At 34.0% G+C, this 22238-nt stretch overlaps 3 protein-coding genes and 1 long non-coding RNA gene across 18 annotated transcripts in view; 2 read left to right on the top strand and 2 right to left on the bottom strand.

The window, feature by feature from the left end:
- LOC139778921 (FAD synthase) overlaps nucleotides 1-22238 on the top strand; it is a 125908-nt gene that overhangs the window by 42106 nt on the left and 61564 nt on the right. For 2 of the 13 annotated variants that reach the window (XM_071717065.1, XM_071717059.1), the window contains exons 1-3: nucleotides 6270-6440; nucleotides 8798-8913; nucleotides 9883-10063. In XM_071717065.1, coding sequence (XP_071573166.1) covers nucleotides 9905-10063 — 159 coding nt within the window. In that variant the 5' untranslated portion in view covers nucleotides 6270-6440; nucleotides 8798-8913; nucleotides 9883-9904. Of the gene's footprint in view, nucleotides 1-6265; nucleotides 6441-6730; nucleotides 6875-7397; nucleotides 8914-9242; nucleotides 9671-9882; nucleotides 10064-22238 lie in introns of those variants that run through there. The other 11 variants (XM_071717061.1, XM_071717060.1, XR_011719727.1 and 8 more) reach the window with 11 other exon arrangements.
- LOC139778925 (probable ATP-dependent RNA helicase DHX37) lies at nucleotides 1026-2962 on the bottom strand. Of its 2 annotated transcripts, none has more exons than XM_071717069.1 (5): nucleotides 2560-2962; nucleotides 2282-2483; nucleotides 2007-2218; nucleotides 1830-1927; nucleotides 1026-1178 (listed from the first exon to the last, which is right to left on the bottom strand). In XM_071717069.1, the coding sequence occupies exons 3-5, from the start codon at nucleotides 2207-2209 to the stop codon at nucleotides 1099-1101; spliced, it is 381 nt and encodes a 126-aa protein (XP_071573170.1). In that variant the 5' UTR covers nucleotides 2210-2218; nucleotides 2282-2483; nucleotides 2560-2962; the 3' UTR covers nucleotides 1026-1098. The 2 variants fall into 2 exon arrangements, with proteins under 2 accessions (XP_071573170.1, XP_071573172.1); XM_071717071.1 differs by having other exon boundaries at nucleotides 1026-1163.
- LOC139778924 (putative ATP-dependent RNA helicase rha-2) lies at nucleotides 3278-5845 on the top strand. 2 transcript variants are annotated; one of them, XM_071717068.1, is made up of 5 exons: nucleotides 3278-3610; nucleotides 3687-3888; nucleotides 3952-4163; nucleotides 4243-4340; nucleotides 5001-5845. In XM_071717068.1, the coding sequence occupies exons 3-5, from the start codon at nucleotides 3961-3963 to the stop codon at nucleotides 5063-5065; spliced, it is 366 nt and encodes a 121-aa protein (XP_071573169.1). In that variant the 5' UTR covers nucleotides 3278-3610; nucleotides 3687-3888; nucleotides 3952-3960; the 3' UTR covers nucleotides 5066-5845. The 2 variants fall into 2 exon arrangements, with proteins under 2 accessions (XP_071573169.1, XP_071573168.1); XM_071717067.1 differs by having other exon boundaries at nucleotides 4986-5845.
- Nucleotides 4347-5092, bottom strand: LOC139778926 (uncharacterized). Its single transcript, XR_011719732.1, has 2 exons — nucleotides 5006-5092; nucleotides 4347-4839 (listed from the first exon to the last, which is right to left on the bottom strand). It is a non-coding gene; the product is annotated as an uncharacterized lncRNA (long non-coding RNA).

Here is a 22238-nt window from a genome sequence, read left to right as displayed (position 1 = left end):
CGTTCCGCTATTTCGTGGTCGGGATCCCCATGGCAAAAATTTTCCGGAACGGAACAGTAACGGAACACAATTCCACGCAATTCTACGCCATTGTCGCAAACCGGCATAAATAGTCGCATAACCTGTACGCAACGTGTATTTTGTTATAATCGCTGGTAATTGTGCTTTAAAGACACTGAGAACTGCTGAGAACAGGCTCGCTAAATGTTTAATAAAAAATTCGCCTACAAAAGTATTATAATATTCTAAATCTAAAGTATATCAATTAATTCACACGACATGGTAAAGTATTCATTATATATGTATTTTATCTACCAACAAGGTGTATGTATAACAACTAATATATTTATATATTTTAATTTTTTAGGAACAATATAAGTGTGGGTATTGCAGTTGGATATTAAAACATGACCAACTTGAACAGCATTCTTGCTTTGCGAACAATCTACATTCATTAGTGATGGATAATGAAAGAAGACTTTTCATAACAGGTAATAAAAATTTCTAAAATTATATTGTTAATAAATTGTTTAAATTACTTTACTAATAAATTGTTATTGCAGGAAACGAGACTAACGAAACCAACGAGGATAATGCCCTAAGAGCAAAAAGTCGACTTTAAGTCGACTTGAAGTCGACTTCTACCGAAACTGACTTGGCAGAAAAGTCGACATTTTTAAGGACGAAAGTCGACTTTAAGTCGACTTGAAGTCGGCGAATGTCGCAAAAACCACCGACTTAAAGTCGACTTCCCGTCATGATGAAAAGTCGACTTCCCGTCATGACGAAAAGTCGACTTCCCGCCAACTTTTAAAGTCGATAAAATAAACCGCCGCGTACGTCTGGAGGTCGATTGTGTATCTTGAAACGAGGTAAAAATAACAAAAGTTAACAGATTTTATTAGATTTTGATAAATAAAATCGTAGATACGCTAATGAATTTTCTCACTTTTGTAATTTTTACCTCATTATTTCAAGATACACAATCGACCCCTTGCTGGAGGGCTAAAACTGATGCATTTCGATTTTTTTTCATATATAAAATAATTTAATTATCTAAAAAACTGTATAATTACAATCCTAATGTTTTATTCTTAATTACAAAGGCGGCCATATCTGTGCCACTTCTGCGTGCGCGGATTCCGGCAGCCATTTCTGGTAAGCTGACAATAACAGAACTAAAATTAAAACATTCCAGCGTTAATCGCGAAACAATATGCAAAATTAGCTATATAAATATATATCATATTATTATCATAATGTTGTAAATATATAATAATATTATATATATATATATATATATATAATTATAAATATATAATATCCACAGACTTTTATACTAGACCACTAACATCTATGGACGCACTGCCGAAAAGCTGATGCGAGTGCAAGGTGCAAGTGTTAGTGAAGGGTGCGGCCATATTGAATTAACAATAAGTCACTATCGGGTGTTCAGTTGCTCATGATGTGCGTTTATCTGCATTCGTTATTACAGTACATAACGAAGCAGGCGAATGTTTTTGTGTTAAATATTGGTACATGTTATCAATAAGTTTGTAAGTCATGCCTTCGACGTGTAGCGTACTTGGATGCCGAAATCGAACCACTACTCCTGTAGTATTAAACCCTTTCTTTTGGACATTCTGTATATGCCAGACTATTGTATAGAAATCTTGTATAAAACCACTTGTATAGAATAGTAATATAGCATATCTTGACTAAAATCAACATGGCGGCAAGCATCACGGGCGAGATGTCTGTCAGCGGTCTAGTATTGTATAGAAGTCTATGATAATATCTAAATATTATTTTATAAATTAAAATCTCACATTTTTTATCCGAACCCCAGATTTCTAGCAGTTTGTGTTTGGACACGACTCCCTGCGACTGCAGCGTTTGTACTATTGCTTGAGTGCGTGGTATCAACCTGAAAAAATCGTATTGAATTGATGTAATCTATTCGATGAATCAACGTGAAATCAAAAGGAGATAGAATAACGATTTACCTGGCCCATGACTTGGTGATGCTCCCAGGTGTCGTCAGCAGCGACGGGACAAATCGTTTCAGCTTAGGGCACACTTGACCCTCCAAGAAGAAATACGCTAACCACTTGACACCGTCCACGGATGCTCTATATCCATCGATGGTAGTGCCCATTCGGCCTTTCCGAATGTACCAGACACGCGGCAAATGATCTTCCCGGTTCATTGATTATATCTATAAATATCTTTATAAATAAGTAGGAAAAACATTATAAAGCAACAATTGTGATAAAAATACCTTGGCGGTGGATCAACCAATGGTTCACTAAGATGGCATAGCATGGGCGAATTTCGGCAATCATTCGGGTTCTATCACCGTGACACCTCGCATGTACATCTTATTCGTTTCGTACACCTCTTTATAAACCACCTATTCCGGACTGATTTTCCGTAGAACGCACGAAGAATGCATGAACACAGGTTCCTTCATTTCTGGTGTTCTGAAAGATGATACAGAATGGAGAGGTCGCATTCAATAGGTCTTAATTATCGATGATAATTAATAACACACCATACCTAACCTGTAAGCATGTTTCCACTTGGCCTTATCCTGATCCTCTTTTACCTCGTCGGGCAAAACCTTTCTCGCGACTTGATCCGCCATACCTGCAAGAACTATCTGGCGTCTTATCGTGTCCTGTCTCGTGGCACGTATTCCTCGCACTCGCGTAAACTCTGGTCCACTCATCTGGTCCTCCAGCCTCCTCGAGATTCGCCGCAATTCGCCGCCATATTGATGATGCATGACGCGCCGCTTGACTGTTTTCCGTCTTTTTATAAGTCGACTATTTAGAAGTCGACTTTTAGTCGACTTTCCGCCATTTTTAGAAGTCGACTATTTAGAAGTCGACTTTTAGTCGACTTTCCGCCATTTTTAGAAGTCGACTAGAAGTCGACTTATAAAAGTCGACTTGCCGTCGACTTTCCGTCAACTGTGCTCTTAGGGTGTGCAAGATGAATATTGGCTGGATGAGAACTTCAACGGAACTAACGAAGACAATGTGCAAGATAAAGATGGATGTGCAAGATAAAGGCTGGATGAGGACCTTAACGAAACTAACGAAGATAATGTGCAAGATAAAGATAGGCTGGATGAGGAACTCATCTCAGCTGTAAAAAACAGACCCGCGTTGTACGAAAGTAGTTTCCCTAAGAGCACAGTTGACGGAAAGTCGACGGCAAGTCGACTTTTATAAGTCGACTTCTAGTCGACTTCTAAAAATGGCGGAAAGTCGACTAAAAGTCGACTTCTAAATAGTCGACTTCTAAAAATGGCGGAAAGTCGACTAAAAGTCGACTTCTAAATAGTCGACTTATAAAAAGACGGAAAACAGTCAAGCGGCGCGTCATGCATCATCAATATGGCGGCGAATCTCGAGGAGGCTGGAGGACCAGATGAGTGGACCAGAGTTTACGCGAGTGCGAGGAATACGTGCCGCGAGACAGGACACGATACGACGCCAGATAGTTCTTGCAGATATGGCGGATCAAGTCGCGAGAAAGGTTTTGCCCGACGAGGTAAAAGAGGATCAGGATAAGGCCAAGTGGAAACATGCTTACAGGTTAGGTATGGTGTGTTATTAATTATCATCGATAATTAAGACCTATTGAATGCGACCTCTCCATTCTGTATCATCTTTCAGAACACCAGAAATGAAGGAACCTGTGTTCATGCATTCTTCGTGCGTTCTACGGAAAATCAGTCCGGAATAGGTGGTTTATAAAGAGGTGTACGAAACGAATAAGATGTACATGCGAGGTGTCACGGTGATAGAACCCGAATGATTGCCGAAATTCGCCCATGCTATGCCATCTTAGTGAACCATTGGTTGATCCACCGCCAAGGTATTTTTATCACAATTGTTGCTTTATAATGTTTTTCCTACTTATTTATAAAGATATTTATAGATATAATCAATGAACCGGGAAGATCATTTGCCGCGTGTCTGGTACATTCGGAAAGGCCGAATGGGCACTACCATCGATGGATATAGAGCATCCGTGGACGGTGTTAAGTGGTTAGCGTATTTCTTCTTGGAAGGTCAAGTGTGCCCTAAGCTGAAACGATTTGTCCCGTCGCTGCTGACGACACCTGGGAGCATCACCAAGTCATGGGCCAGGTAAATCGTTATTCTATCTCCTTTTGATTTCACGTTGATTCATCGAATAGATTACATCAATTCAATACGATTTTTTCAGTTTGATACCACGCACTCAAGCAATAGTACAAACGCTGCAGTCGCAGGGAGTCGTGTCCAAACACAAACTGCTAGAAATCTGGGGTTCGGATAAAAAATGTGAGATTTTAATTTATAAAATAATATTTAGATATTATCATAGACTTCTATACAATACTAGACCGCTGACAGACATCTCGCCCGTGATGCTTGCCGCCATGTTGATTTTAGTCAAGATATGCTATATTACTATTCTATACAAGTGGTTTTATACAAGATTTCTATACAATAGTCTGGCATATACAGAATGTCCAAAAGAAAGGGTTTAATACTACAGGAGTAGTGGTTCGATTTAGGCATCCAAGTACGCTACACGTCGAAGGCATGACTTACAAACTTATTGATAACATGTACCAATATTTAACACAAAAACATTCGCCTGCTTCGTTATGTACTGTAATAACGAATGCAGATATACGCACATCATGAGCAACTGAACACCCGATAGTGACTTATTGTTCATTCAATATGGCCGCACCCTTCACTAACACTTGCACCTTGCACTCGCATCAGCTTTTCGGCAGTGCGTCCATAGATGTTAGTGGTCTAGTATAAAAGTCTGTGGATATTATATATTTATAATAATATATATATATATATAATATTATTATATATTTACAACATTATGATAATAATATGATATATATTTATATAGCTAATTTTGCATATTGTTTCGCGATTAACGCTGGAATGTTTTAATTTTAGTTCTGTTATTGTCAGCTTACCAGAAGTGGCTGCCGGAATCCGCGCACGCAGTAGTGGCACAGATATGGCCGCCTTTGTAATTAAGAATAAAACATTAGGATTGTAATTATACAGTTTTTTAGATAATTAAATTATTTTATATATGAAAAAAAATCGAAATGCATCAGTTTTAGCCCTCCAGCAAGGGGTCGATTGTGTATCTTGAAATAATGAGGTAAAAATTACAAAAGTGAGAAAATTCATTAGCGTATCTACGATTTTATTTATCAAAATCTAATAAAATCTGTTAACTTTAGTTATTTTTACCTCGTTTCAAGATACACAATCGACCTCCAGACGTACGCGGCGGTTTATTTTATCGACTTTAAAAGTTGGCGGGAAGTCGACTTTTCGTCATGACGGGAAGTCGACTTTAAGTCGGTGGTTTTTGCGACATTCGCCGACTTCAAGTCGACTTTAAGTCGACTTTCGTCCTTAAAAATGTCGACTTCTCTGCCAAGTCAGTTTCGGTAGAAGTCGACTTCAAGTCGACTTAAAGTCGACTTTTTGCTCTTAGGGTTGCCGGTGAAACAAAGAGGAAGAAAACAAAAAGATCGCTTGTGGATAAATTTAAACAATTTATTAACAATATAATTTTAGAAATTTTTATTACCTGTTATGAAAAGTCTTCTTTCATTATCCATCACTAATGAATGTAGATTGTTCGCAAAGCAAGAATACTGTTCAAGTTGGTCATGTTTTAATATCCAACTGCAATACCCACACTTATATTGTTCCTAAAAAATTAAAATATATAAATATATTAGTTGTTATACATACACCTTGTTGGTAGATAAAATACATATATAATGAATACTTTACCATGTCGTGTGAATTAATTGATATACTTTAGATTTAGAATATTATAATACTTTTGTAGGCGAATTTTTTATTAAACATTTAGCGAGCCTGTTCTCAGCAGTTCTCAGTGTCTTTAAAGCACAATTACCAGCGATTATAACAAAATACACGTTGCGTATAGGTTATTCGACTATGTTTGCCGGTTTGCGACAATGGCGTAGAATTGCGTGAAATTGTGTTCCGTTACTGTTCCGTTCCGGAAAATTTTTGCCATGGGAATCCCGGCCACGAAATAGCGGAACCGAATTAAGACGGAATTACTCTCATTGGCTAACCCCCCACCATAGCTTTTTCGTTACTGTTCCGTTCCGCTATTTCTTTCTCCATGGGGACGCACCCTAAGGAACGCGCAGTCTATTCTTTACTTATGTCTATTGTCTATGGTACATACTGTGACGTAGCGCTAGAATCTAGATGCTTTCATTGCACGAGGTACGGATTTCTCCAAAATCAATACTGAGTATTAAGATTATTCGTCTTTGTTTTTCTTCAACTAAAATTGTGGGACAGAATATCTGTGTTAAATATTGAATTTGTTATAAAAACAGTTATCAGGTAAATACTCTTAATCTTTTTTTATCCTGTTTTCTATCAGTATAATTTTATGATAATAGTAGTATAATTCTAACCTTAAAACTTGATTTAATCTTAACCTTATATAAAATTTAATGTAATCTTTACAAGAGCATGTATTTTTTCGTCTTTGTGGTTTCTACATTAGTTTATCAATATATTAAAATGTTGTATTTATGTCTATTATCAATAAATGATAATATAGTCAAATCTGTTCCTCTTAGCTATATTTTTTTACATTTTACAAAGTGGATTATATTTATACTTTGAAGGAAATTTTTGAGGCAAAAAAAAGAAAGAAAAAAGAAAAAGATTGGAAGAAAATACAGCTAAAAAGAAGAGACTTTTGTCGATATACAGGATCAAAGAAACACTAGAAAATTATAATTAATTGAGATATATTTCTATATATATATGTAAGTATATATATATATATATATATATATATATTTATTTATTTATATATACATATATATATAGATATATCCTAGATAGCAGAGTGACATCGAATGACGTATTAATTTCTTAATGATGTCTCTAACGTCATTGAGACGTCTTTAGATGTTATCTTGCTACCTGAGATGTGTATATATATATATATATATATATATATATATATATATACATATACATATAATAAAATAATTTCAAATTACAAAAATGCAATAAAAGTTGTTAGTAAACATATATGAATGTAGAGATAATTTATGTGATATAAATTAATTTGTGAATTGAATCAAAATGTATGTTCCACTTGTAATACAGCTATTAGATTTTTAAAGTTTATTATATTATCTATACTTTGATTTTCTTTCTTGTATTTTTTTTAATGTGTAGAAAATAATATTTTGTTATTACTTCTGTATTTTTTATTATTGTTAAATTAAAATTTGTCTAATGAAATAGCTATTATGGTCAGTTATTTGTATTGTTCTACAGTGTATGATCCTGTATATGGCAATTGGCAGATTCTTCAGTGTACGGCAATCTAGCTGCTTGAATAACCAGTACAGCTTTTATACAACTGCTATGACTTCCTTGCTGGTTCCTCCAGCATCTGTTCGTGGGATGACATACTTGGATCGTGATGCATTTGCAACAGTTGTGACTGTATCGACATTAAAGTTACATGACATTGCTATCTCAAAAAATATACATGTGTTGAAAAAATATTTGTTAAAGATGTGTAATTTTAAATCAGTTCAAAAGATGAACGACAGGGCTATTGTTTATCTAAATCCTGATATTGTTAAAAAATTTGAAGATATTACTGAAACTGATAGAAAAGCACTAGTAGATCAATATGAATATTTTAGTACAATGAACATTACAATAAAGTATGACAATTATCGTCGTGATACAATATTGAAATCAATTCTTCCAAAAGATATTGAAGTTCCTACAGCATACAGTTTAGTAGGACATATTGTACAGTTGAATTTACGTGATATACACTTGCCATACAAATTTATTATTGGTCAAGTATTTCTTGATAAGACTGCAAGTGCAAGAACAGTAGTAAATAAAATTAATACAATTGATACATCGTTCCGGTATTTTGCTATGGAAATCCTGGCTGGTGAAAGAAACACAATAACAGTTGCAAAAGAACACGGCTGTACATATCAGTTTGACTTTGCACAAGTTTATTGGAATCCTCGTCTGTCTACTGAACATGCACGAATGATAACATTTATGACGCAAGATGATGTTTTATACGACGTATTTGCAGGAGTGGGACCCTTTGCAGTTCCTGCTGCACGTAAAAAGATCCATGTATTTGCTAATGATTTAAATCCTGAATCCTATAAGTGGCTTCAAAAAAATGCTACTGTTAACAGGTTAAAAGATAATTTTAAAACTTTTAACATGGATGGTAGAGATTTCTTGAGAAAAGTTGTTAGAGATGATATTTTGGCCAGACGGGCTCAAGATTTACCTGGTTCTGAACACATAATAATGAATTTACCTGCATCAGCTATTGAATTTTTGGATATATTACCTAATTGGTTTACACAAGAAGAACTAAAAAAAGTTTGTCTTAAGTCACCTATATTTCATATATATTGTTTCGTAAAAGCAAATAAAGGAGATGATGTTTGTATGCTTGGAAAGTTATTAATTGAGCAAAAACTTGGTTATACATTGTCTACTGATTCTATTGTCAATATACATGATATTAGGGATGTTTCACCGAATAAACAAATGGTTCGAGTATCATTTTTACTGAAACTAGAAACAGTTAAAGGCGAGGAGCCAGCAATGAAGAAACTTAAAATTAGTAACACTAGTGATCTATAACAATTTGTTTATAAAGAATGATATAACGAATGTTACAGAGAAAATGGAAAAGAACAAGAGGATTCATAAAAACAAAAATGTTTTCAAAGTTGCAACAGCTAGCAGTATTAAGTTGAAAGCTAAGGCACAAAAAATAATTACGAATTTGAAGAAAGTAAGTGATGAATTATTACAAATTTTGAATGTATGAGATATATGTTATAAGATTGCACTTTAATAATATTATTGGATATATTTGTCAAACCAATTGTGTTCTTTGATTTATTAAACAATCTAAAAAATAAAATTATCAAACTTAAAATAAAAATGGATACTTAAAGTTAATTTGTTTCTTAAATGGATGCTTAAATTTAAAATGTTTTTTATTTAATTTAATTCTGCAAAAACTTAAATATTTTTACTATAAACAGATCTAAGTGAATACAATAGTAAAGCATAAATGAAAAATATTTTTAATGAAACATATATTTTTGTGCTTTAAAGTTTGACCTAAAAGGAAATAAGATATCAAAGAAAAACAAAACAATCAGTATGGATCAACTATTAAGAAAATTAGACAAGGATTTTCAAGTATCTAATTCCAAAGTAAAACTTGATGCAAAACAAACTCATAAGAAATCTATTCAAACAAATAAAGAGATTTTGGTCCCTAAGGTGACTCCAGCACAAACGGATGTAACAACTTCAATGATGGAACGGATACAACTTTGAAAAGAAAAAGAAATGAATAGCCTTAATATATCTATTACAATATAATGTATAATACATTTCTATTTTCTATTAAATATATATTATAGAAAATATAATATAATAAGAAAATAATAATTTTTGTCAATATCACACAGATACACATATACATCCTTATTTTATTACAATTTTTATAATAAATATTACAAAAAGATGTAAGATAATGCTTATTATTTAGCTCTCTTACCTTTTCTCCATTATCCAGTTATTCCAATATTTACATGCTATTATCTCATTAAAGTTTTATGAAATATCAGATAAGATATAAATAAAACAAATGTTGTAAATATGTGTAATGCATAATAAAGAAAAATATAAATTGTATATTATTTATGCAGAAAAATCACTAGTTATTCTTAACTTTCTTTCATTTTAGTGAAAACAGAATTTAGAACGATATGTCGCAACAGATACAGCATACCTGTACAGCAAGTTTGATAGTCATAGGAGATGAAATTTTGCGCGGACAAATAATTGATACCAACACATCATATTTGGCAAGAAATTTAACTGCTGCTGGAATAAGACTGCAGAAAGTTATAGTGGTCTCTGATATTGTATGTATTATTTTATTATTATTGCTTATAGCAAATGCAATATAAAGCTATTAATAAGTAAAAAAAATATCTGGCATATGTATATCTATATATATAAGTACCGGACGTCTGTCTGTCTGTCTGATCGCGAACAACTCATTTGTTAGTGGACCGAATTTTTACCAAAAGTGTATGAAATAGGGGTAGAATTTTCCGGGGAGTGCCATGATGTGTATAGTTTTTTGTTACCGCTTTTCTCGAAACCGGTTTTGCTTCCTCGTAGAGGAAGCTTTGTTTTTATAAATTTCGTATATGAACCTTTGATTGCATATAAAGTTGGATTTAATCAACCAAATTTAAATGAATTATATATGAAATAGGGGTAGAAGAGAAACCAAAGAAAAGATTGGTTTTGAGTTTTTGATGCTAATATGTTCAGAGTGTTCTAAAACGTCGAAATATTGCATTAAAAAAATGTCCGTATGTGTGCGTGTGTATGCGCGTATGCGTGTGCGTGCGCGTATGCGTGTGTGTGTGTGCGGGTGGGTGTGTGGGTGTGGGTGTGTGGGTGTGTATGTGCAGATTTGATGTCCGTGGTTGTTCTAACTGCATTGATATATCGGGCTGTTTTTTTTAAATCGATAGAGTATCATTCAAGGAAGGTTGGTATTGAATTTGGCGATAATCGGTAAAGGGGATCTTTTTTAACCCTTTTAGGTCACACTGGGTAAAATACACCCCAGCGTTTTTTGACTTCGAAAACGACCCAGTAAACCAATGGAAATGGGCCTTGTGCCACCATCTACAGGTAGTTGGGACCTTCAAGTATCGATCCCCGTCGGTGGTATATTTTTCGGCCCGTTAGTTCTCTCTCGGCATTTTTTTCCGCAAAAAATCGCACCTTCATACCTCAAAATCAATATACTTTTTGGAACGGCCGGCATAAACTGCAATAATCAGTGAAAAGTGCGTCATCTGAGGATGAAAAAACCGTTTGAAAAATTAAAATATCTTAAAAATTAAAAAAGTTACATTAGTTTTTGTGAAAAGTCACTTTTCCGACTTTTTTTTTCAACAATTTTTTTACATATGTTAAATTAATTTTTTGCAAATCAAACCTATACAGTCTTTTTAAGGAAGACTTAAACTACAACAGGATATTTTTCTTTTTTTTTTAAGGTCACCTACAATTTTTTATACACGTGCAAACACGCTGGGGGTGTATTTCACCCAGTGTGACCGGTACGGGATTCTCGGGAAGTGTGACCTAAAAGGGTTAAAAAAAATTTGAATTTTTTTAGAAATGCCCGTGGTTGCTCTAACTTTTGCAAATTTTGAAATATTGGGCTATTTCTAATTTTATTATATTCTTCAGTCTTATCTACCCCTATTTCATATACAATTCTTTAAGATTTGGTCCGGGGAGCGCCATGATGTGTACAGTTTTTGGTTACCGATTTTCTGGAAACCGGTTTTTCTAATTTTTCCAATTTTTCGGGAAATAATTGATTGAATTTCAAAGAATTATATATGAAGTAGAGGTAGAATTTCTCGGGGAGTGCTATAAAGTGTATAATTTTTCGTTATCAATCTTTTTGGAAATCGGTTCCGAATGACCGAATCTCAAAGAATTGTACATGAAGTAGGGGTAGAATTCCCCGGGGAGTGCTATAAAGTATGTAATTTTTCGTTACCGATCTTTTTGGATTTTTCCGGAAATAATTGAACGAATTTCAAAGAATTGTATATGAAGTGGAGATAGAATTTTCCGGGGAGTGCGGGGAGAGGGAAAAAGAAGAAGCAAATACTTTTCATCGCCGCGAATAAAAGCGTCCACTCGTTGAGTGATTCGGGGATGGTATAATTTAGGCAATCCGGGGACTGCCATAAAGTGTATAATTTTTCGTTACCGATTTTTTGGAAACCGGTTCCGAAATTTTTTCAATAATTGACCGAATCTTAAAGAATCATATATGAAATATGGGTAGAAAGAACTAAAGAATGTAATAGAATTAGAAAAATTGCTAATAGTAAAGGGGTTTCCGATTTCTGTAAAAAAAAATGTACGTGTTGCTCCAATTTCCGCAAACTTTGAGATATCAAGCTGAATTTTTTTTTATGGATAATTTTTATGGATAATTTTTTGTTACCGATTTTTTGGAAACCGGTTTGGAAATTGTTCAAATTTCGAGAAATAATAAGTATTAATTGACCGATTTTCTTGAAAACAGTGCCAAAAGTTTTTTAATTTTTGAAGGATAAGTTTTATTTTTTATTAAGGAGGTTGGATAGCGTCCCGCTGCGGGGCAGGCGGCGCGGCAGGGGAAAAGCATGTAGGTTAGATTTTTGTCGCGTGAAATAAACGAATTTTAGCAAATAAATATGTGGAATGCATTCAATTACTGTTTCTTAAGGTCTAAAAAGAGTTGTTTGTACAATTAAAACCCAAATACGTTATTATCCACGTTGAAATGTGGAAATAATAAATGTGGTCCTGTTTTATTTTTACAATTTCTTGATAACTATAAAGACGAATCATTTCAGTCTTCGAGAAAGTTCTTCCTAAATATGTAAAGAATTATTTGCACCTATTTTCATTAAATTCTTATCATTTTTAATATGCTTTCGAGAGTTACGTTACAGGTTAGGTAACATTTTTGCTGTGTCGCCTGTGTATAAGAGAGACAAGAATATAACTTCAATAATTAATTACTCAACAACCATGCAGACAATTATCTTCAACTTTGGCATGGACGAGAAATTTCCATATACGAATATTTTCCATAAATTTGAACTAATTCTTATCAAATTGATTTGAGCAACCACCCTCCTTAATGGATAATTTTTTATTAATGGATCAATTTTCTTGAAACTAGTGCCAAAATTTTTCTAATTTTTTGTTGATGATCTTGATAAAACTGGTACCAAAAGATTACTAATTATATGGGGATGGCTACTATGGGATTGAAAATTGGAGGCTTTATGGGGTTCTATTGGTGCTCCTAATTAATGGGTGTGTTTGGGGAGAGGGGCCCGCTTCGCGCGGGCTCAAAATCTAGTACATATATATGTATCATCTATATATATAAGTACCTGACGTCTGTCTGTCTGTCTGTCTGACTGCGAACTACTCATTCGTTAATGGACCAAATCTCAAAGAATTGTATATGAAGTAGGGGTAGAATTTTCCGGGGATTGCCATGATGTGTATAATTTTTTGTTACCGATCTTTTTGGAAACCGGTTCAGAAATTTTTCTAATTTCTCGGGAAATAATACGTAAGTTTTCAAAAATTTTTCTAATTTTTCGGGGACGTACCAAATCTTAAATAATAATTATATAGAAAATAGGGGTCACGGGGGGGGGGGAAGGGTAGAATTTTCCGGGGATTGCCATGATGTGTATAATTTTTCGTTTCCGATTTTTTAGAAACCGGTACCAAAATTTGTCTAATTTTTTGGGAAATAATACGTAATTTTTCGGGAAATAATAAGTGGGATTGCCATAATGTGTATAATTTTTTGTTTCCGATTTTTTAAATTAATGTACCGATTTTCTTGAAACTGGTGCCAAAATTTTTCTAATTAAACGAGGATGGGTTTAATTTTTCATTAATGTACCGATTTTTTGGAAACGGGTGCCAAAATTTTTAGAAATTTTCGGGGATGGTGGCGATGGGTTTAATTTTTTATTAATGGACCGATTTTCTTCAAACCGGTACCAAAATTTTTCTAATTATCCGGAGATGGCGATTATGTGTATAATTTTTCATATGGGTTTCATTTTTCATTAATGTATCGATTTTCTTGAAACTAGTGCGAAAATTTTTCGAATTTTTTAGGGATGGGTTTAATTTTTTAGTAATGGACCGATTTTCTTGAAATTGGTGCCAAAATTTTTCGAATTTTTCGGGGATGGTAGCGATAGGTTTAATTTTTCATTAATTACGGGGATTATACTTATTCGTTAATGGACCGAATATTAAAGAATTGTATATGAAATAGGGGTAGAAATTTCCGGGAATGGCGGTGGTGGGGTTAATTTTTCATTAATGTATCGATTTTTTGGAAACGGGTGCCAAAATTTTTAGAAATTTTCGGGGATGGTGGCGATGGGTTTAATTTTTCATTAATGGACGGATTTTTTTCAAACCGGTACCAAAATTTTTCTAATTATCCGGAGATGGCTATGATGTGTATAATTTTTCATATGGGTTTCATTTTTCATTAATGTATCGATTTTCTTCATCCTTAACGAAAGAGAGCTTTATTATTATAGTGTTTTAAAAACGTTTCGACGAGATCTATAACTTTTATCTCAAGGAAAAAATCAAGTTCCATTTAAGAAATTAGTCTCTTTTAAAATTTCTTGAAAATAACGACATGTATGACACGACTCACATTGGAATCATATGTCTCCCTTCAAACCAAACAACTTTCGTCTGAAGCATTTCTTTCTAGAATCATAAATAAAAAAAATGAACGCGTGGTCGCCACGCGCGTTAGAAGTGAAACTTCTGAAGGCAAGGCTTTGCCATAACTTTTCTGAAATTAATACAAAAACAATACAACGGAATTAGTCACTCCAAGCCGCCCGCAACTCGAAAATGTAGTGTTACACGCAGTTCTCACTATATCCGTCTCGCCAGTGCCGTACGCCTGATCGAATTTTCGTGACGCGTTTTCGAGTCGCAAAATCGAATTTACTTACCGATCCAAAAGGAGTTTCACTTTGTACGCCTGTTGGTCGAATTTTCGTGACACTATTTTGTGACGTTATTTCGTGTCGCACAATCGAACTTACTACCGTGCCAAAGAAGTTTCATTTCGTACGCCTATTGGTCGAATTTTCGTTACACTTTTGAGTTTTGTGTCGCAAAATCGAACTTACTACCGTGCCAAAAGAAGGAGCCGTTTCGCCAATGCCGTACGCCTATTGGTCGAATTTTTGTTACACTTTTTGTTTCCCAAAATTCGTGTCGCTTTTTCGTGTCGCAAAATCGAGCTTACTACCGTGCCAAAAGAAGGAGCTGTCTCGCCAATGCCGTACGCCTATTGGTCGAATTTTCGTTACACTTTTCGTGTCGCGAAATTCGTGATTTCGTGTGGCAAATCGAACTCACTACCGTGCCTAAAGAAGTTTTACTTCAAAAGTTTGTGGGGGTGATTGATTAAAATGGGACACCTTGTATATAATATGTGTGCATGTGCGTGTGCGTGTGCGTGTGCGTGTGTGTGTGTGTATAGACTGTCCCATTTTAATCGATTACCTCCAAAAAATTTTTTTATTTGCAATTCTAGAAAGAAATGCTTCAGAAAAAAATGTATACCACTTAATTTACCAATTACCATTATAAACTTTTATTCTAAACATTTTTCTTTATCTCTTGTAGTTTAAGAGTTATACATGAAAAAGTAGAAGCGCCCTTTTGACTTTTAGGTTGAAAATCATACTTTTAAAGGAAAATAGAACAAATAGAGCATACTATTAGTCATGTATTGAGTCACTCTACATACCCACAAAATCAAAGAGTTCAGATTCGGCGTGTTCCCTTGTAAGTCAGTCATGGTAGTAATATACAAAAATGTTTATATCTCAGAAACGGCTGAGCTTTTGATTTTTTAAGGTTTTTTTACTCACAATCAGTATGGTGTGTACTATCTACCATATAAATATTGAATGGTTTTTTTAACACCCTGTATATATACAGGGTGTCCCAAAACTCATAATTAACCTTTGAGGGGGTAAAAAAAAAATAAAATTTTAAAGCTGGCGCCAGACTATACGCGATTTGTGGTTCGTGATTCGCGGGTTTTCCATTCGCTAGCGGAGCGGTTTTTTGACGAAATTAAAGAGATGAATCAAAATCGCGAATAACAAATGTTGAATCATGAACAGTGGAGGGTCTACATTGGCAAACGGCAAATCTATACGAATAGTGAACCGCGAATCACAAACCAGCTTAAGACAAAATTCCTCTGTCACTTTTCTCTCCGATCATTATTCATTGAGTTATTTAACAATTAAATCGATGAATCCCGTACGTCCTGCAGTGCAGCATTATTTGATCAAATTGATCGAAAAAAATGTTTCAGACAAAAGTTGTAGGTTTTAAAAGATCTGTTTATTGACCTTATTAGTTTGATCTTATATGGCGTTCTTAAGGTCAAGTTAGGATCACATTGAATTTTTTAAATTAGATCCTGTATTTTTTATTACTTATTCTTGTAGTGAGCTTTAAAATAAAGCTCACCTTCAAAGGGTACAAGAATAAGCAATAAAAAATACAGGATCTAATTTAAAAAAATTCAATGTAATCCTAACTTGACCTTAAGAACGCCACATAAGATCAAACTAATAAGGTTAATAAATAGATCTTTTTAAAACCTACAACTTTTATCTGAAACATTTTTTTCGATCAATTTGATCAAATTGATAACAAGAATAATGTTTTGAAAATGTCTTGACAACAAGAATAGGCTACAAGAATATGCAATAAAAAATAGAATTCAAAAAATTCAAAGTGACCCTAACTTGACCTTAAGGATGCTACCTAAGTTCAAACTGATAAGGTCAGTAAATAAATCTTTTTAAACCTTACAACTTTTGTCTGAAACATTTTTTTCTAAAATGCATTGTTTATGAAGTATTTGACTGTACCTATACTTTTGGCCCATCCTGTATATTTGACAACGTTATAAGTTCTGGAATATCGTTGTAATAATAACATATTAATGATAACATATTCATAACGTAATAATAACATATTCTTTACTTACTGGATATATACATGTATACGATTACGATTATACAGATTAAGCACAATAAGGTCCTGATGACTATTAGAAATCTTTTGAAAAGTCAAATTAATAAACAGCTATACGAGTCAGGCGCGGTACGTGGTGCGCAAGTAAAGAAATTAATAGTTACAGAAGTAACGAATTACAATGTATATAATATACATATATATATACATCTATTCCAACTTGATAAACTGCGCGCCGATTATTTGTCGGACTTGAAACACAGCTATCGTTGGAACATTAATACCCTTCCCTCCCCAGAATTAAATCGACGCGATTTAATTATTTTTAAAAAACTAAAGAATTTATTGTGAAAAATATTACCTCAGCCAGGATTCGAACCTGGAACCTCCCTCATTCCGTGAAGGGCGTCGTACCAATTCGACTACCGAGGAATGTGGTAATATTTATCGCAATAGTTTTTGTCTTGCCAGTAGTTTACCGTCTGTGCAAATTAAATTTTAAACGTATTTTTTGTTTTCAAATACATGGCAATAACCAAAATATCTCGAAAATAACTTTAACAGATTTTCATGATCCTTTTTTCTATTTATTTTACATAAAATTACACAGTTTTTGTCGTAAAAGTTTTTTTAAAACCTTAGTTTTTTAAAAATATGATTAACTTTTATAGCAAAAAATTGCACTATTGTGGATTCAAAAGCCTGCCCTCTATCTCTCTTCTGTGGATATACATATATCCCTCTTTGGTAAAACTTCAGATTAAGGGCGACCTCACCGATTTCAATGACCTTGATATATGTTGTCAAGGTCATGACCCCGAGTGACCTTCAGAAGGTTTTAGCCGTCGCTCGTTATTCATTAAAAAATTATTAACAAAAAAGTTTTAAAAATATAGCAGTTATTTTGAGTATTGGAAGGCATAAACGACTAATATGTATGTGGTAATAATACATGTATGAACGCTTGTGTCTAGTTTAACAATAGTGGAGCCCCCCGCAGGGGGTTGTGGCGTGCTTTACGAACTCGTTTATTGTATATCGCCACAAATAATCACACAGATGATCAACTAACTTAGCTTGTTTAATACCACCTCTATTTAAACGAACTCGTAAAGCACGCCACGAACCCATGTGACAACTCGTTTCGCGTGGAAAGTATATGCGTGGAGGCAGTAAGTTCCGCCCCCTGCGGTCACATGGGTTCGTGGCGTGCTTTACGAACTCGTTTATTGTATATCGCCACAAATATTCTCACAGATGATCGACTAACTTATTTTGTTTAATACCACCTCTACTTAAACGAGCTCGTAAAGCACGCCACGAACCCATGGATGTGACAACTCGTCTCACGTGAAAAGTGTATGCGTGAACTATTTCGACATATATATTAGTTATTTATGCCTTCCAATACTCAAAATAACTGCTATATTTTTCAAACTATTTTTGTTAATAACTTTTTAACGAATAACGAGCGACGGCTAAAACCTTCTAAAGGTCACTCGGGGTCATGACCTTGACAACATATATCAAGGTCATTGAAATCGGTGAGGTTGCCCTTAATTTGAAGTTTTACCCCCTCTTTAATAAACAATTCGCAATTAGTCGTTATTTTTCATTTGTTTGATTGCTGTTTGCGAATAGTTCATAATAGTTTGCTTTATATGTTGCATATAAAATGCAACGCTGCATATGCATAACGTAAGACTGTCTAGATCAATGAGCATCCAATATAAAGCATGCTATGTCAGGACCAAAGCACATAACATGGCGTAGCAATATACAATAGTCGTAGTCGTGGACGTAAGTCAAGCACAAGGATTGACATTAGCGTATATCGTATCCGTCGCGTGATGCGACGCGATTGATACAACATACTACGCTAACGTCAATCCTTGTGCGTTGACTTCCGACACCGACTTACGACTTACGACAGAGTCATAAAGGTTACAACCATCTTTGTGCTTTGGCTTATGTAAATCATTATGGATGGATATTTATTGGTCTAGACGCTCGGGAAAAAAGAATTACATCTGCCGAGACATATCTCGGTTCATCAGATCTGGCCAGATATAATTTGATCTGCAAATTGTTTCTATCTGGCCAGATCTGAACAGATATAACCAGATCTGACTAGATATAATTTGATCTGCCAAGATATAATTATTTACCGAATGTATCTAAATCTGCTCAGATATAGGTAATTAAAAATTATGAAGGGATGTAAAATGTTATAAAACCATAAATATATCGATTCAATTCGAAATTGTGTGCCACTTTATTATAAGCGTGCGATACAACTGATGATATAAGTTGTACCGTACACTTGATTTATATACCGTTTTTACACTATCGTTTGTCATATTTTACATAAATACGAGAAACGGATCTCAACGAATGCCATCTATCGGATGATCCGACATTTGCACAGGGTACAACAAAAAGGTCGGGACACTGAATTATCTCGGAAAGATGACGTTTTTGGAAGAAATGTTTTATACAAAATTTGTAGGGTACCAAGTTATCCATTATGTAGTGATATTGAATCGAACTTGAACGATCTTGGGAAAGTCACATTAAGGACGTTCTCCGGTCCTTATACTAGAGAAAATCGATTTTTTTTAGATTTTCTTGAAACTGTGAATATACGTTAATTTAGGTGTGCTTTATGCGTGGTATAAATTTCAGTACCTCTTCCGGTATAAAAAATAAAGATACTGAGCCTCAAAGTTTCAAAAACATTTTTTAAATTTAATTTTTTTTAGTTTTGGCATTTTTTCATTATAGAACTCGACGAGAGGAGCAACTTTGGTCCTCTTGGCCAACCTGGTATCTCTTACTGTTTGGCCTGGAAAACCTTTTCATTAGTAAAAGTTGAAACTTTGAGGCTCAGTATCTTTATTTTTTATACCGGAAGAGGTACTAAAATTTATACCACGCATAAAACACACCTAAATTAACGTATATTCACAGTTTCAAGAAAATCTAAAGAAAATCGATTTTCTCTAGTATAAGGACCGGAGAACGTCCTTAACTCAAATAGCAAAGTGTGTCTGAGCAAAATCGCGCAAACCTGTGATTGCTTATGATGCTGGCAACTTGCCGTACATTTGCTTCAATTGATTTCGAGTAATTTAATATTTGAAGCAACACGCAGGCAACATTGGATATATGTATTGCCAGCAATCTGTCGGCAAGAGAACAGCATCAAATTTACTTTGCGTTACTAGCAATATGACAGCATTGTGTGATCCTATGAATTATTACAGCAACATGACAGCGACAGCTCGAATTTTGAATCAGACGATTTTAGACCGCAGCATAAGTTACCAACAAGTTGCTGGCAAGTTGCTATACAAAATTGTTATACCGTGCAGGGATCAACTTGCCAACAAATGCGGACTCAGTTGCCACAATTCTGATAGCAACACATACTATGTTGTCGGCAACATACCAGCAACAATGCAGACACGTTGCTATCTGGGAAGGTCACATTTAGTTCTTTAAACGGGGACCCCTATTTTTTATGTCATATTCTTGTAACCCTTGTCGAGACGTTTTCAAAACACTAATATAAAGCTTTCTTTTGTTAAGAATTTCCTGAAATATTTTAAATTTTGTCATGATATTTTTAATATAAAATATAAGATATCTCATAAAGTATTCACTTTTCGATAACTTTACCTTCATATTTTTATACGTAGAATAATGAAAGGAATTGAATAAAATATTTTTCTTGGTATTATTAATACTAAGAAATTTTTATTAATCTTTACATTTGCAATTTTGCAAAATTGAATGCGTCTACTATGGTGTATCGGAATAAATGTTTGAAACGGTTAGGACTCACTCACTGTATTTCTGACATGTTGTCCTTTACAGAACTCGTATCTTAATGCTAGCTTATCGCTACTCTCGGCTATGTATCTAAGCTTCGCTCGCAGAGAGGCAGCACCTCTCGGTACGCCTTCCTACTTATTACGCCGGGACACTACAATTCCCCCTTTTTATTTTTTCCCACGCCGGGAAGCTGTTGCCGGATTCTCTCTGATCTTCGTAGTTGCCTGTCTTTCCCCTTTTTAGAGGTGTCCTCGCTGTTCGCATTTCGCTTTATTGCCGTGTATTTTACAATCTGGTCGACATGTCTTTTCCATACCGCCTTATTGTCAGTTTCTATTTTGAATGTGACCGGTGATAGGATTTTTCGCTATGGTCCCTGGGTATCTACCGTGTGTCTCGGCGAAAATCATCGACCATGACTCTATCTCCTATCTCTAATTTTACATTTCGCTTCCCTGGCCTTGCTGATTTCTGAGCTAATTGTTTCTCTTCTACTGCAGACGTCACATCCGGCCGCAATGAAGGAACACTCTTTAAATGTGTACCATTGAATTTGCTGAAAATTTTAATTATTGTTGAAAATTGCCTTTGAAAAAATCGTGTCGAGTTTGCCTCGGTCTCCCCCATCTATGTATTAATTTATTGTGAGACTAATTATTCATTATTGAAAAAATTAGTAATCATTTTTTCCACTAATTATTAATTTTCAAATAAGTAGTAATTCATTTTTGACAAATGGTTATTAATTATTTTAATAATAAACAATTTATTTCTGCTAATTACCAATGGCAAAAAGAAATTAATTCATTTTCGCTTAAATACTAATTTTCACTAGTAACTAGACATTTTTCTCTGCCAAATTACCAATTTTTTAAGTAATACATAATTCACTTCTACCTAAATATTATTTATTTTTACGTAATTAGTAATTTTTTGTAACTAATAACTAAACACTGGATTTTTTATAAGCAGATTGGTGGAAAAGAGCAATTAATAACTAAGATTACGTTATTTATAATGTTCAACATATTTATACCTAACATAAGTTGCAGTATAAAGATGTAAGGCATTATAAATAACATAATTTTAGTTATTAATTGCTTCTTTCCGCCAATCTGCATATAAAAAATCCGATGTCTACTAATAACTAATTTTCTAATTCAATAAAACTTTAGGTAAATATGTAAAATAACGGCACTCTCTCTCCAATTTTTTTGAAATTTTCAAATTTTGTGTATTTTGGATAGTAAAAAAGATTCTCAGAAGGAAAATTATAGCTCATATTCCGTTTGTTAATTAATACTTAAAATACCACAATATCGGTAAGTAAAGAAATAATAATTAATTTATGAATATATATTTTGCTTCTTACTATTAGATCACATGTTATTTACAACTTTATTAAATTATATATTTTAAAAATATAATCTTTGTTAAAGCATAGAATAGTAGAAAGCATAAATACAGAGTATTCTCTGCTTTAACCAAAAGCACAAACTGTTGTCTGCTTTAATTGTGATCCTTTAAACTAAAACATTTTTCGAATAAAAATTTGGGCCATGTATTCATATTATCAATTATATCTTGAATTGC

The sequence above is a fragment of the Temnothorax nylanderi genome, unplaced genomic scaffold (genome assembly GCF_030848795.1).
Source record: "Temnothorax nylanderi isolate EJ_2023f unplaced genomic scaffold, tnyl_v1.0 TNYL_tig0202_pilon, whole genome shotgun sequence".
Classification (NCBI taxonomy): domain Eukaryota; kingdom Metazoa; phylum Arthropoda; class Insecta; order Hymenoptera; family Formicidae; genus Temnothorax; species Temnothorax nylanderi.
Note: the sequence above shows the minus strand (reverse complement) of the source record. Positions and strands in the feature narration are given on the sequence as shown.

Bases quoted from the DNA above. Each gene is read 5' to 3' on its own strand.
- LOC139778925 (XM_071717069.1), bottom strand. From the start codon at position 2,209: ATGAACCGGGAAGATCATTTGCCGCGTGTCTGGTACATTCGGAAAGGC. The intron at 1,928-2,006 runs GTAAATCGTTAT...CGATTTTTTCAG, and splicing joins ATCACCAAGTCATGGGCCAG to GTTGATACCACGCACTCAAG. The intron at 1,179-1,829 runs GTGAGATTTTAA...TTTTAATTTTAG, and splicing joins CTGGGGTTCGGATAAAAAAT to TTCTGTTATTGTCAGCTTAC.
- LOC139778924 (XM_071717067.1), top strand. From the start codon at position 3,961: ATGAACCGGGAAGATCATTTGCCGCGTGTCTGGTACATTCGGAAAGGC. The intron at 4,164-4,242 runs GTAAATCGTTAT...CGATTTTTTCAG, and splicing joins ATCACCAAGTCATGGGCCAG to TTTGATACCACGCACTCAAG. The intron at 4,341-4,985 runs GTGAGATTTTAA...TTTTAATTTTAG, and splicing joins CTGGGGTTCGGATAAAAAAT to TTCTGTTATTGTCAGCTTAC.